Source organism: Curcuma longa, chromosome 11, assembly GCF_044706935.1.
Source record: "Curcuma longa cultivar G26 ecotype Majalengka, Jawa Barat chromosome 11, ITB_CL_G26_1.1, whole genome shotgun sequence".
In the NCBI taxonomy this organism is placed as follows: domain Eukaryota; kingdom Viridiplantae; phylum Streptophyta; class Magnoliopsida; order Zingiberales; family Zingiberaceae; genus Curcuma; species Curcuma longa.
The window spans coordinates 10185528-10198892 of NC_133871.1; the positions used below are offsets into that span (position 1 = coordinate 10185528).

At 38.7% G+C, this 13365-nt stretch overlaps 2 protein-coding genes and 1 non-coding gene across 3 annotated transcripts; all 3 read left to right on the top strand.

Annotated features, from left to right (window-relative positions):
- Positions 1-688: 688 nt before the first annotated feature.
- LOC141841326 (putative calcium-binding protein CML18) lies at positions 689-1650 on the top strand. The gene has a single exon (XM_074729472.1). It carries the CDS (start codon positions 784-786, stop codon positions 1423-1425), a length of 642 nt encoding a protein of 213 aa, XP_074585573.1. The 5' UTR covers positions 689-783; the 3' UTR covers positions 1426-1650.
- A 5930-nt stretch (positions 1651-7580) lies between these two features.
- LOC141842473 (U6 spliceosomal RNA) lies at positions 7581-7679 on the top strand. The gene has a single exon (XR_012602911.1). It is a non-coding gene; the product is annotated as a U6 spliceosomal RNA (small nuclear RNA).
- A 1704-nt stretch (positions 7680-9383) lies between these two features.
- LOC141841304 (phytoene synthase 2, chloroplastic-like) lies at positions 9384-11871 on the top strand. The gene is made up of 7 exons (XM_074729451.1): positions 9384-9673; positions 9923-10419; positions 10496-10546; positions 10647-10819; positions 10894-11129; positions 11210-11402; positions 11571-11871. The coding sequence occupies exons 2-7, from the start codon at positions 10047-10049 to the stop codon at positions 11742-11744; spliced, it is 1200 nt and encodes a 399-aa protein (XP_074585552.1). The 5' UTR covers positions 9384-9673; positions 9923-10046; the 3' UTR covers positions 11745-11871.
- The last annotated feature ends 1494 nt before the right edge of the window (positions 11872-13365 follow it).

Sequence of the window (13365 nt, forward strand, 5' to 3'; positions counted from 1 at the left end):
GTCACATCGATCCACCGTCCATCACGCGATCGCGTGCAGATCTGACCATCCAAATGTGGGAATGCACAGTGTTCTGTGCCCGACCCCCGCCGCTGCCCCCACCGTTATTGCCACACCGTCCGGCCACCGTCGATCGCTGGGTCAGGCACGATCGATGCGCTACTCGTCGGCGCGTCGATCGATGTTGGATTCTGACTGGATTGTAGCCGGAATCCAGTACAATTTGGCCGGAATGCGATCGGCAGTGGCGCGCGCCGATTTCCGACTAAATCGTGGTCTGATTCCGATCAAATCGCGATCGGAAATCGGCGCGTGCCACTACCGTCGCGTTCCAGTCAAATTGCGCTAGATTCCGATCGCAATCCGATTGGAATCTGACGCCGACTGATGTACCGGCGAGTGATGCGTCGATCGTGCTCGGCCCCGCGACCAGCGGTGGCCGGATGGCACAGCGATGGCAGCCGGCAACGACGAGGATCGGCTGTGTCGCTCACGAGATCGTACAGTGCGAGTCGCTGTCGCTCACGAGATCGCACAGCGACGATTTTATAAAATCTGAAAAAAATCCAAAATAAATAATTGAACTAGTCAAAAGCTTTCCACATCGGCGCCATTAAAAATGGTACAAATCCTTGTGCTCCGGTAATTCCCACTCCTCCCACTTCCGCGAAGCTTCCTCGAACCTCCTCGCCATTTCTTCCTTGTTTTAATTCTCCTCCTCCCTCTTCCTCTTCCTCCTCCCGCCTTCCTTTCTTCTTCGTTGGCCGCCTCATATTCTCCGCCATGAAGCTAAGTGTGGATTCTCTGCTTGTCTCCTTCAAGTGCAACTCCAAGAGCAAGGAACAGAGGAGGAAGAAGAAGAACGACAACAGCAATCGTTCCACTTCTTTTGCTTCAGTTTCCTCTTCTTCTTCTTCTTCCCAAGACCTCGCCGACGGGGCACCGGCAGCCACGCCCACGTCTGTTCTACTCAGGCCATCTCGGCCGCCGCCCTCCCTCTCCCTGCGCGACCTCTTCCGCGTCTTCGACCTCGACGGCGACGGGAAGATCACCCAGCCCGAGCTCGAGGCCTGCCTCCACCGCCTCGTTCTCGACCCGCCCTCCTCCGACGAGGTCGCCCGCATGGTCGCAGACGTCGACCGCGACGGCGACGGCTGCATCAGCCTCGACGAGTTCGCCGCGCTCGAGGCCGCCGCCGGCCTCCGCCTTGCAGGCGCCGGATCCGAGCTCCGCGACGCCTTCGCCGTCTTCGACGCCGACGGCGACGGGAAGATCTCGGCGGAGGAGCTTCTCGGCGTGCTCGGGGCGCTCGGGGACGGCGAGTGCACGCTCGAGGACTGCCGGAGCATGATCGGCGACGTGGACGCCGACGGCGACGGCTTCGTGGGCTTCGAGGACTTCGTGCGCATGATGGACGGCCAGTGACGAGGGGCGGCCGAAATGGACGGACCAGATTAATTGGATTTTCTTTTATTTGTTTTCTTTGTCATTATTTGTCTGTCTTCGTGTAATTGCCGAAAGCCGCCTCCACGTGGGACGACAAATACAATCGGTCGGTGTGGACTAATTGCACCGAAAAACACTATTTTGAAATGCAATAATCGTGGATTAATTTAATGTGATGGTTAAGCATAGTGTAATGCTTATAAATTATGAGTTCAAATCTGTTTTTAAAGTCGTGACGATCATTTTTAAAAATTTAATCGTTATTTATTTAAATTATGAAAAAGTGTTTAACGATGTCATTTAGTCAGTGCTCATTGGAGCATGTTTCTCACATTGCATGGCTTTTCTGCATGACGAATCGAGGAAAAAGGGAAGAGAAGAGCTCGATCATCATCAAAAATTGCAGCAATCCTTAACAAACTTTCAACGTTGGAACTCCTAGAGAGAAGAAAAGGGAAAAAGAAAAATTGAAGAGGAAAACTTAAAGAGTTGATCCAGAGTGCAAGAATGATTTTGTTATATAGCGATGAAGGTTTATTTGGCTGTTCGACTGTAGCAATATATCCATAGCTCATTGATTGCTTACGCTGGTTTCCTTGCTCTTCATGATGATTTGCACTATGCCTGCGTTTATAAGTTCTTTTAGAGAAGAAATCAACTTGGAAATTTTGTTTCTGAACTTGACTATCAAATTTTCGATAGCTTAATTGTCTAGAGAACACTTAATTGCCTACAAGTTGTGCATTTGTAGATGAGGCATAGAAACTGAACCACAATAAGCTATGGAAACTGTATACATAAGTAAACAACATACACATCAAAATTGCTCAATTTCAAGGGCACTTGGGGTCGCCTCTCTTGCTCTTCCAGTTGTTGTAGCAGCCTAGCAGGGATCTCTGCATTTATAACTAATTTAGCCATTAATCGTGCAGTAGGCCTTGTATGTTAAAGGACTATTCATGCTAACTTTTCACTGAGGTCGGAGACTTCCTGGAGTGGCTCATACTGAAACTCGTGCCTGGGGAATTTGATTGTAGAGTTGGGGCGAGTGGATTTCCAGGTTGTGTAATTGGAGCTGGAGATATCTTGGCCTACAGCAAAAGAATTCATTGTCTTATTCTAGTTTAATTAATTCAGTGTGGATTGTGTTCAAAGACAGAAATGTAGCTTTTGGATCATTGAGGGAGGAGGAGGAGAGGTAGATCTGGCCATGGAAGACCATAAAAAGCAGCATGCTATGGGGAGAAGAGTGTTAGCTTTGGTTGTCATGGGTGTTAGTACTGTTGGCAAAGGGAAACGATAAGGTTCTCAATCTCGTATTTGCTTACCAAACAATATGGACATGCCTGAATAAGCTGTTGGCATTAAATAAAGCAAAATTCCATTTTAACTGGGCTTGCAATCGCACACTACTCTACAAAGATCAACCAGCAACTGATTCCATAGCCATGTGCAGTGCAGTGCAGTGCAGCAGCAAACAGAGGATGTGGCTTTTGCATAACATGTGAAGGGATTCAGACGTAGCGAGCAGAGGACAAATACATAGACCCAGAACACACACACTCTCTCTCTCTCTCTCTCTCTGCTCATGTCTCCTGTCATAGTTGTGAACCTTGGAATCTTCTGCTCTAGAAAGGTAAATATGCCAATTGGTTTTTGAATTTGGGTCGTCGCGTAGCCATCGTAATTGAGTGCTGGGGCTTAGTGTGATGATCTATAATAAACGCCAAGGCAAGTTTTGGAAAATGAAGAGCTTGCATTGTTTACTAGCTCAATCTACACTGTCATCCAAATTCTGAACCCATATAAAACACCAAATTAAAATAGTTAATAGTAGGATCCCAAACACATTAAAAAATTTGAAAATTTATATCAAATTTTGATAAGCGAAGTAAAAAAAAAAGAAGGTATTAGCTATCAGTAGTGTACTAGAATGGATGCATATAAGAATGTAGTCCAAAGAGAGTGAACTTCCAACCGTAGAAGAATGAGCAGCTCGTTGCAAGATAGTCTTTGAATCTAGTGCAAGTTCTACAAACGTTCAGTGAGGACGAAATTACAAAATTATTCCATCTTTCAAACAATAAAGGAAACAAAAGCACCTTGCTAGTTGCAATGCCTGTTTAACAGGAAGAAAAACAATTCATAACTCAACCTTCTGAACACATCGAGGCTTGCATCTATCTTATCTGATGACACTAACAAACACAAGAAATTTCCTCTTTGGGGTGAATCTCATTTTGCTTTGGGGTGTGAGGCAATGAGGTCCACAGCAACATTAATCGAATCAATCTTATCTGCTTCATTATCAGGAATCTCACACCCAAATTCTTCTTCCAGAGCCATCAAAACCTCAACAGTGTCCAAACTGTCAAGCCCAAGATCCTTTTGGAAATGAGCATTTGGTGTGACCTACAAAGACCAGGAAAGAACATAGATCAGCATAGGAACATACAACATTTGCTCTGAAGGTCACAGGCATGCATTCATCATTTGACAATTTGGAATAAGCAAAATAAATCATGAATATCAGCTAGCCAATATACTAACAGAGAGGTACATTATATCAGCTGAAAATAATTGCTAAAAAAATTTAAAAAGATGATGTGCTAGATTCAACATCAAAGCCTTGTCTATCCCACCCACAAATTTGATCTCCCCATCAAGCTGTTGTATGCAAAGCTATATCAGTGGCAATATTTAAATTGTTTGATTTATTTTTTTACAACTAACAATTTCATTGGCCAGCCTCTATCCCTTACATTGACAATATGCTAAATTATGGAAAATAAATCAATTCTTATTTTTTTCCCACTAAATCAAGGATCTACATTCAAATGAGATACTGTCTTAGCATTCTCTGAAACAAGAAACATCATTTCACTTTGAATATTGAGTCAGTTTTAATATTTTCTTTGCATGTACCTGAACTTATTTGAAAACTTTGTGACAATTCCCACAGTAAAAAAAGATCAAGAAAATTGAAGACACTGAAGAAATGACACTATTCATAGGTGACCAGGCACAATTCAATATGCTGCATATAAGATATCAGCTCAAAACCCCTCTTTGCAACACATCCAATGTGTTATATCTTTTGCATCAAATTTTAATTTAGAATCTAACAATAAGGGAGTCCCAACTATTTGGGATCTGCAACATGAATCTTGTTTCATCAATGAACATTACAGGTATATCACAAATAACATTTAAGATTATTTAAATCAATTTTAATAACATCTAAGAATTCTCTTTGGACTCCTTTGGCCTCTCACACATTCAATTTTAGTCATATACTAGTCTAATTGTAAAATATTAGTCATCTTCCAGCAAGTGTAAATCATCATAATTTATTTTCACTCACTATCATCAAGGTACACCTAATCTATGAACGAGACTCAACTATGCATTATGATGATTGTGATAACTCAACCTGACACTATTTGACACAATATAAATCATGATCTAAACTTCAATAGTGATGTCATCTAGACCAACACTCTTACATACCTTCATTTTCAAAGCTTCTTTAACCTCATCAAACTAATATTGTAAACATATATATGATTCCTAAACTTGTAATACTTTTGAATCTCTAAATATATTTTATTGTAGAGTTCTCACTAAATAGTTCAGAGATATATTTTCCATCTTAATTTTTTGACATCAAATATAAAGTTCTGTACATCTAATATTATCTAGATATCTTCATTTCCTTACAGAGCTTCTGTAATTTGGTATGCATGCTCCTCCTCATTCTTCTTTCTTAAATGGACATAACTATCGTATACTTAAACCTGTGTTAAATTTATAGTATTTTAAGCTCAGTTTAGCTACCTCATACTCAAACACTCAAAGATGTAAATATTTTTTTATATTTAGAATGTTTTTGAAAGAAAAAAGGTTTTCTGTACTTCTCACACTGCCCCAATCTTTAAATATTACACGTTGGACGTTTCAAGAATTAACCTCAGCAAACTGCTAATCTCTTATTTATCATCAAAATGGACATGACATAAATTTATTGCATAATCTAAGATGCTTTAACTCACCATGAAATCATATGTAAAGTGTAGTGGTTACAATATTCACAGAAGAAAGAGACTCATCGACATATCCTACACTGAATTGTAACCACCCGTAACTTACATCCATTTTCCATCATTGACTGACTCCCCCAATTATCCAGGATGAGGGACCAAGTCTGTCAACCTTGTAACTGCCCTGTGGCTTGACAGTGCTAATTATTTTCGTCTTTTGGTTGTATGCGCATACACAAGAAGATCCAGGGAACCAAACTTGACAACCTTATAATTGTCCTGAATCCTGACTCCTTGACAAACCCCGCACGCTTGGAGGTTTTTGACAGTTTCTGTGTGAGGCAGGGGCGGGAGGCGGGGGGCGGTGGCCAATATGAGATGTGAAGAGATCGAGCGGGCCAAGGGACCGCTTAACTGAGGGATTTAGAGAGGATGAGTGATGGAAGAGGTGAGTTATCCGAGAGCCGGACTAACAAGTTGCTAAGCGATTGAGTGACCGAGTGATCAAGAGATGGATTGGTTGAGCGGCTGAGGGGTCGAGAGACCGAGATGATCGAGATCGGGATGACCAAAGATCCAAGAGAGATGGAGTGGTCAAGAGACCACGTAGTCGAGACAGCTCAGGTCGAGATAGCCAAGTGGCCAAGATGATCGAGAAATTGAGAGAGCTGAGGTCAGGATGGCCAAAGGGCTGATATAGATGGAGTGATCGAGAGATTAAGTAGTCGAGACGACTCAGATCGAGATGCCCGAGTTGCCGAGATGACCGAGAGACCGAGATTGCCCAAGTCAGGATGGCTGAGTGGCCGAGATAACTGAGAGACCAAGACAGATGGAGTAACCAAGAGACCAAGTAGCTGAGACGGATCAGGTCAAGATGATCGAGTAGTTGAGATGACCGAGAGATCGAGACAATTCAGGTCGAGATGGCTAAGTGGCTGAGATATTCAAGAAATCGAGATAGTCAAAGTCGGGGTGGAGATGTTGATCTACTCAAGATTGTTCATTGACTTTCTGACTTTACAAATCAATTCGCCCTTTGATCCTATTTGCCACATAAAATTAATGAGAGTCCGCCAAATCAAGAAGATCAACTTTCTTTCTAGGTTCCGGAGTATCTTTTTTCCCAACACTATTTCCCTGAAAGAAGCCTTCTGTACCTCTGTAGATGAGTCAGTGCCGCCACCTCTATCGGGTGGTTTGTCATTAGCCTCTGTTAAGATAACAAAGGGTGAAGAGCTCTCCATGCCTCCTTCGACAGAGGAATCAAACATTTTAAAAGATTAATTTATAATAGCTTAGAGCATCTGCAACGCAGGTATATTATAATACTACTATTAATAATAAAATAATAAAAAAATTATATGTGGGCCCCACTGTCCACATGAACACGTTCAAACTATTGAACGCGTTCATGTGGCTACCATTGCCACATGGACAAGCACTGCTGACTCATCTTCTCTCTCTTTGTTATTAACGCGATTAACGCAGGGATGCAGATGCTCTTATAATAAATTTACTTGATGGAAATAGGTCTTTATTTTAAAATTAATGGGTAAAAATTAAAAGGGCTCCTCATTAATTAGAATGGTTAAAAGGATAATTCTTTTTTTGAAAAGTTAAAAAGATATTTTATCATTTTTATATAAAAATATTCTTATTCAAATGTCGTTGTAATAGTTAAAGGATAAAAATAATAAAAAGAAAAAAAATAAAATTGAACAAATTTACTTTATTCTTCTCTCTATTCTATCCTATCGAAAAAATAAAATTTATATTGTTAAATTATTCATTTATCATTCAGAAAAAATAATTCTGTTGTATATAACTAATATTCAAATATATAATTTGTTTAACAACTAATTAATTATAATTATAATATTATATCATGGTAGATCCATGGATTTTATAACAACTAATTAATTTTTTAATAATAGGTAGATCCATAATTAATTCTTGTTATGCACATTAAGTAAATTAAAAAAAAACTTCTCACACATAAAGGTGAAATTCGTCATCCTAGTAGTTTTACACGATCGGTCTCACGACCATATATGAGAAAATAAATCAAAAAATTATAATTGATCAATTTCTATCTCTTCAAAGACATTCGATAAAATTGGAATGATACAGAGAAGATTAACATGACCCTTGCACGCAAGATGACTTCTCTAGCACCCCTATCATAGTACTAGGTCTTGAGGCTTATAATAATTAATTAATGATTGTTATAACATTATACCAGTTATGGTATTATTGTAATAATTTTAACCATATCGAAGCAAGTTGGATTAAGCTTAAATAATTTTTATTAAATTGATAAATATAAGTGTTTTAATACAAGCCTGTGTATGCCAACGAAAAAAGCAAAACGACATAGGCATGATCCTGACCTTGCTCTTTGGTCCCCAGCGCAGACAACTTTCCATTTCCAAACAACTGCTCCAAAGTCTTACAATTAAGCATTTTTCTCATAACATATGAAATAAATTTTGTAACTCTTACAATTAATATTTCACGAAAAGGCTTCAATCCCACATGATTTAGTATCCATATTCACAAATAACTTCATATACTCTATGTTTATGAAAAAATTTCATACAGAAAGTATTATAATAAGTGAAATCTTTGACTTACAATCAATTTTAACTTTTTTTTCCTTATCTGTTGATCATTTTTTTGCATGTTTATTCTACCGCATTTGATATGTATATCCTTCTTTAAAACATATAAATTTTTTCTGGACAACTTCATTTGTTATCTTATTTTTCTTATTATTGTTTATCCTTACACTAAATCATGCTTCTCGTGCATATTGATTATATATAGAACAAAAATATCTCCTCAAAAATTTCATCTCAATTTTTTATTTCGATCATCTACAACTTGAAGAATGTATAGCTAATCGTTATTGTCATTTTCTTCCATTGCTAGGAAATATTAGATTCAGATGAAATGAAGCTCTATATATCATCATATAATTACACAAATATTTTAAATCAAATAGACATAATAGAGATAAATCAATCCTATATAAATCATAGATTGACACAAGAATTAAATTTTGAAGTAAAAGATGTTCAAATCCAAATTTCACAAACCCGAGCTCAAGAAAAATAAAAGTGAATTAAAATGATATTATTGAGCTTTGAATTATCATAATTGATGAGATATCAGAAATAAATAAAGACTATTAAATCACCTATAACTCTAATTAATTAGAGTTCTACATCCACATGGACAAGAGAAAGCAAAGCACGAGGTTACCATGGAATACAGTTCAATCAGATGGATACAAAAAAATAGATCTGAAGAAGAAGATACACAAACATCCCAAATAACTAAAAAGATGCAAAACAAAAACCATCCAAGAGAAAGCTCATCAGACTGATCTCATATCACAGTCAATCACCAGACAACATTTCACGGCAATGCCCATAGGTTGGCAAGGGACGAGTCTCGTCGACTCAAAGAAAAATCTAATTTCGAAAAAACTCGAGAGGAAAAATGTCATGAGAGAAAAGAAAAAAATAAAAATAAAAGAAAAAATAACAAAAAAGCACTTGTTAAAATCAGGCAGTTAGCCATTACAGAGAACATATTATCTCGATTTCAGATTCGATCTTTATTCACTATAATAAATCTTTTTTATAATAATCAATTAAATTATATCTCAAAAATAAAATAATAATAATAATAATAATAGATTACATACACACGGCAAAGACCGAACTCGTTTTTAGTCGCGTTACAGCTCTTTTTCCATGCTCATATTACCGGGCCCACCCCTGCCGCCGAACTCCACGCGTCACCGAGCCACTCGCTGCAACGCAATCTATGAGGATAACGCCATCCCCTATCCTTCCGCCGACCCCGCTTCCCCTCCCCTTTCCTCTACGTGTCGCCCCTCTCCGACGCAGCACAGACTCCACCAACTCGTCCACCGAGACCGGAGCAGGGAGGTCCGTCCATCTCCGCGGAGCTCTTTAGCAGAACTGTAATGGTGGCAGACCGAGGTTGACACAAAGGAGCCCCCCTTTTCTCAGTAGTGGACCATGCATTACAAGCATTACGCTTCTACAAGAGTGTCTTCCTCTCTTTGACTCGATTACGTCTTCATCAATGGAGTTCATCTTCTGCAAGTTTCTGTGAAGTTTCAGCTCCAACTTATGCATTATGGTTCTCGAGTAATCTCCTTTTTCTTTTTGTCTGGATTATGCATGCCTTGACTAATCGAGTTCTGGTTCTGCAAGTCTCCCCATGGAAGTTGTAGCAAACTCATCCTCTTCGATTCCGAACCCGTGTAGTGTAGATAAAGATCCAACTTGTTAACCTTTTAAGCTATCTCCTTTTCTTCTGTGAGGATTATGTCTTCTCTATTTTAGTTCAGGTTCTGCAACTTTCCATAGCTTTTATGCGAATCTCAAACTTCTCAGGATAAGATGGTTCGTCATCTAAAAGAAGAAGAATCTGAAGATGAGGACATGAAGCGAAGCAAAGAAATTCCTGAGCTATCGGAAGCGAGGACATGAAGTGAAGGAGTTACTGACTACGACCAAGATGTCAACTTTGCTGCTACCGACTGGAGTTCTTGCCTTAACAGAAGCTTCTCAGAGGAGGAGGAGAAGAAGGCGGTGCATCCACTCCCTTTACGCCGAATTGAAGTCCGCCGGCGTCGGATTTGAGCCCGAAAAGAGCGCGATTATTCCTCGCGCGACGAGTCTCGCGGCAGGGCAGGTGGCGGTTTCCTCCGAGCAGAAGGTCTACGACGTCGTCGTCAAGCAGGCCGCTCTGGTGAGGAAGAAACTGAGCTCGAACACCTCCATCGACCAGAAGCCGGAGATGGCATTTCCGCGATCGCCGAGCTTGCTGAAGGAGGCGTACGATCGCTGTGGGGAAGTTTGTGCAGAGTATGCCAAGACCTTTTACTTGGGTGAGCAATCCACCTTCATGAACCATGCCCCTACTTTTCTCGCTTCAGTCTCACTGAATTTCCTCATTCATTTCAGGGACACTGCTAATGACACCTGAGAGGAGAAAGGCCATCTGGGCAATCTATGGTGAACAATCTCAACACTGAATCTTTGCACTAAATTCGCCTCTGTATCTGATGAGATCAGAGATCGATTTGACTAACTTAACCTTTCCTTGTTCATTCAGTTTGGTGCAGAAGGACAGATGAGCTTGTGGATGGACCAAACGCATCGCAAATCACACCAACTGCTTTAGATCGATGGGGGTCGAGGCTGGACGATGTGTTTTCAGGCCAGCCATACGACATGTTCGACGCAGCTCTGTCTGATACTGTCTCCAAGTTCCCTGTCGATATCCAGGTGTGCATCCAAACTTTAACTGAACCTACACTTGCTGTTCGCCTAATGGAAGCTTCCATCGTTGGGGGTTTCAGCCATTTCGCGACATGATCGAAGGAATGCGAATGGACTTGAGGAAATCCAGATACAAGAACTTCGATGAACTCTATCTGTACTGCTATTATGTGGCTGGAACTGTGGGGTTGATGAGTGTTCCTGTAATGGGCATCGCGCCCGAGTCGAGGGCTAGCACCGAGAGTGTGTACAGCGCGGCTTTGGCCTTAGGAATTGCCAACCAACTTACCAATATACTTAGAGATGTTGGTGAAGAGTAAGTCGAGATTGGTTCGACTAAGTTGCTAGCTAGCTCGATCGACTTGGTCAACCTTGTTTATGCCTTTGTTGTTTCAGTGCTAGTAGAGGGAGGATTTACCTGCCACAGGATGAGCTAGCTCAGGCCGGGCTTTCCGACGAGGACATTTTCGAAGGCAAGGTGACCGATCGATGGAGGAGTTTCATGAAGAACCAAATCGAGAGGGCACGGATGTTCTTTAAAGAGGCCGAGATTGGTGTAACCGAGCTCAATCAAGCTAGTCGTTGGCCGGTATGTTCATGCCCCATTTTTTGTGTTTAGAGGTGAGTGTCTAAAACATAAGCAAAAAAGTTTGAATAAGCTAAAACATAAGGGAAACTAAACTAGACCAACTAATTGTGATTTAGAATCTCGATCGAGAAAAGGATTGCTAATGTGCTAAACTAGTACATCTTGTAGGTTTGGGCTTCATTGGCGTTGTATCGACAAATCCTCGATGAGATTGAAGCAAACGATTACGATAACTTCGCGAAGAGAGCTTATGTTAGCAAAGCGAAAAAGCTCATGGCCTTGCCTATTGCATATGGAAAATCTCTAGTTAGGCCATCTTCTCTACTACAATCAAACAGTTAAGGGCGCGAAGAAGAGAAAAATGTATGTCCTCAGACTTTATTTTATATGATTAAAATTCTACATTATTTGTAAAAGGAATAAATCAACATCAGATATATTGTGTTTGTAATAATGATGTTATTTTTTTTTTAAGTTCGCATCACGAATCTAATTTATACTGATTAATCTGGTAGAATATTTTCATAATTTCAAAAAAAAATTTCCAAATGTATATAAATATAATTGGATAAAAATAAAAAAAATGTGTTCATGTGTCAAAACATGAGCATTCATTATTAAAAAAAAAGTCAAATGAACATTTCGTTTAAAATGAAATTTCTAAAATATTCATGTATTGAATTATATTTTAAGATTTACCTTGTAGTAGTTAACAAGTAACTACTATAACATGTAACAACTATTTGTTATTTTTTACATAATTAATTGTGATTAGATAATATTCATTTAGAATGCAGTAAGTATTGTAGAATCCCTTTAATTTATTAATGTTATTTTTATTAGATTATTACTCTAGAGAGTAAACAAAATCAATATAAGATAGAAACTAACAACCGGTTGCTATATGTTGTAGCAATTATTTGCTAGTTTCTATATAGTCGATCGTGATAGCTAATATTCATTTAAATTGATCGTGGGTGTTATGAAGTCCTATTAATTTATTTTGCTTACTGAAATGTTGTTTTAACTCGATTATCATTCTCAAATAAACAAAATCAACATAAGATAATGACATTATTGTAGAAACTAACAACCAGCTGCTACACGTTATAGTAGTTATATGCTAGTTTATATACGGTTGATCATGATCAGATATATTATAGCAACTAATAATTAATTGATACATATTATAGTAATTAGCAACCAATTATTACATATTATTGTAACAATCATTAGTTGTTACCATCTAAACTTTAAAATTTGATAAGCATATTTTGGATAATTGACTTTAAATGGACTACCATTTAATTTTAATTGAAAAAAATATCTATATGATGATTTATTAAATGATGGACGTACTTTTTTTTTTACTTTTTGTTTAATATATTTTTTGGGAGGAGGTGCGAAATGAAACATTCTTAAATATCAGCGAGGATGACAACATTTACCACTCACACTGTCACATATCTCACACTGTCACATATCTTAATTTCCAAAGTCCCTCTCTTTTTACTCAGAATGACAATTCCAATAAAGTGCAAGCCACTTCTACGTGGAATTAACCAATTAAATACACCCAACAATATAACAATTATTTGATCATGGACCATAAAATTGAATTATTATTATTTTTACTTTTGATTAATGAAGCTATAGATCCTTCCAATGTGACATGAGACACCACGAAGATGAAAAGTCAAATAGATAAAAGAAATAGACGAATGCAATATTTGAAAGGGCTTTTCACTTAAAAGATGGACAAATATTTTTTTTGAATATTCTTATTTGGAGGGTTGTTTTGCAATATTATTTTAAAGTTAACAAATTTATTTATTTTTAAATTTTTTTCTTATTCTTTAAACATTTACAAAACTATATATATATATATATATATATATATATATATATATATATGAGTTTGATATCCTGCGCAACAGCCCGCTGCGCGCTCGTGCGCGATCCG

Excerpts from the sequence above, each read along its gene's own strand:
- LOC141841326 (XM_074729472.1), top strand. The coding sequence starts at position 784 with ATGAAGCTAAGTGTGGATTCTCTGCTTGTCTCCTTCAAGTGCAACTCC.
- LOC141841304 (XM_074729451.1), top strand. The coding sequence starts at position 10,047 with ATGTCAACTTTGCTGCTACCGACTGGAGTTCTTGCCTTAACAGAAGCT. Across the intron at positions 10,420-10,495 it reads TGCCAAGACCTTTTACTTGG|GGACACTGCTAATGACACCT; the intron begins GTGAGCAATCCA and ends CATTCATTTCAG. Across the intron at positions 10,547-10,646 it reads GGCCATCTGGGCAATCTATG|TTTGGTGCAGAAGGACAGAT; the intron begins GTGAACAATCTC and ends TTGTTCATTCAG.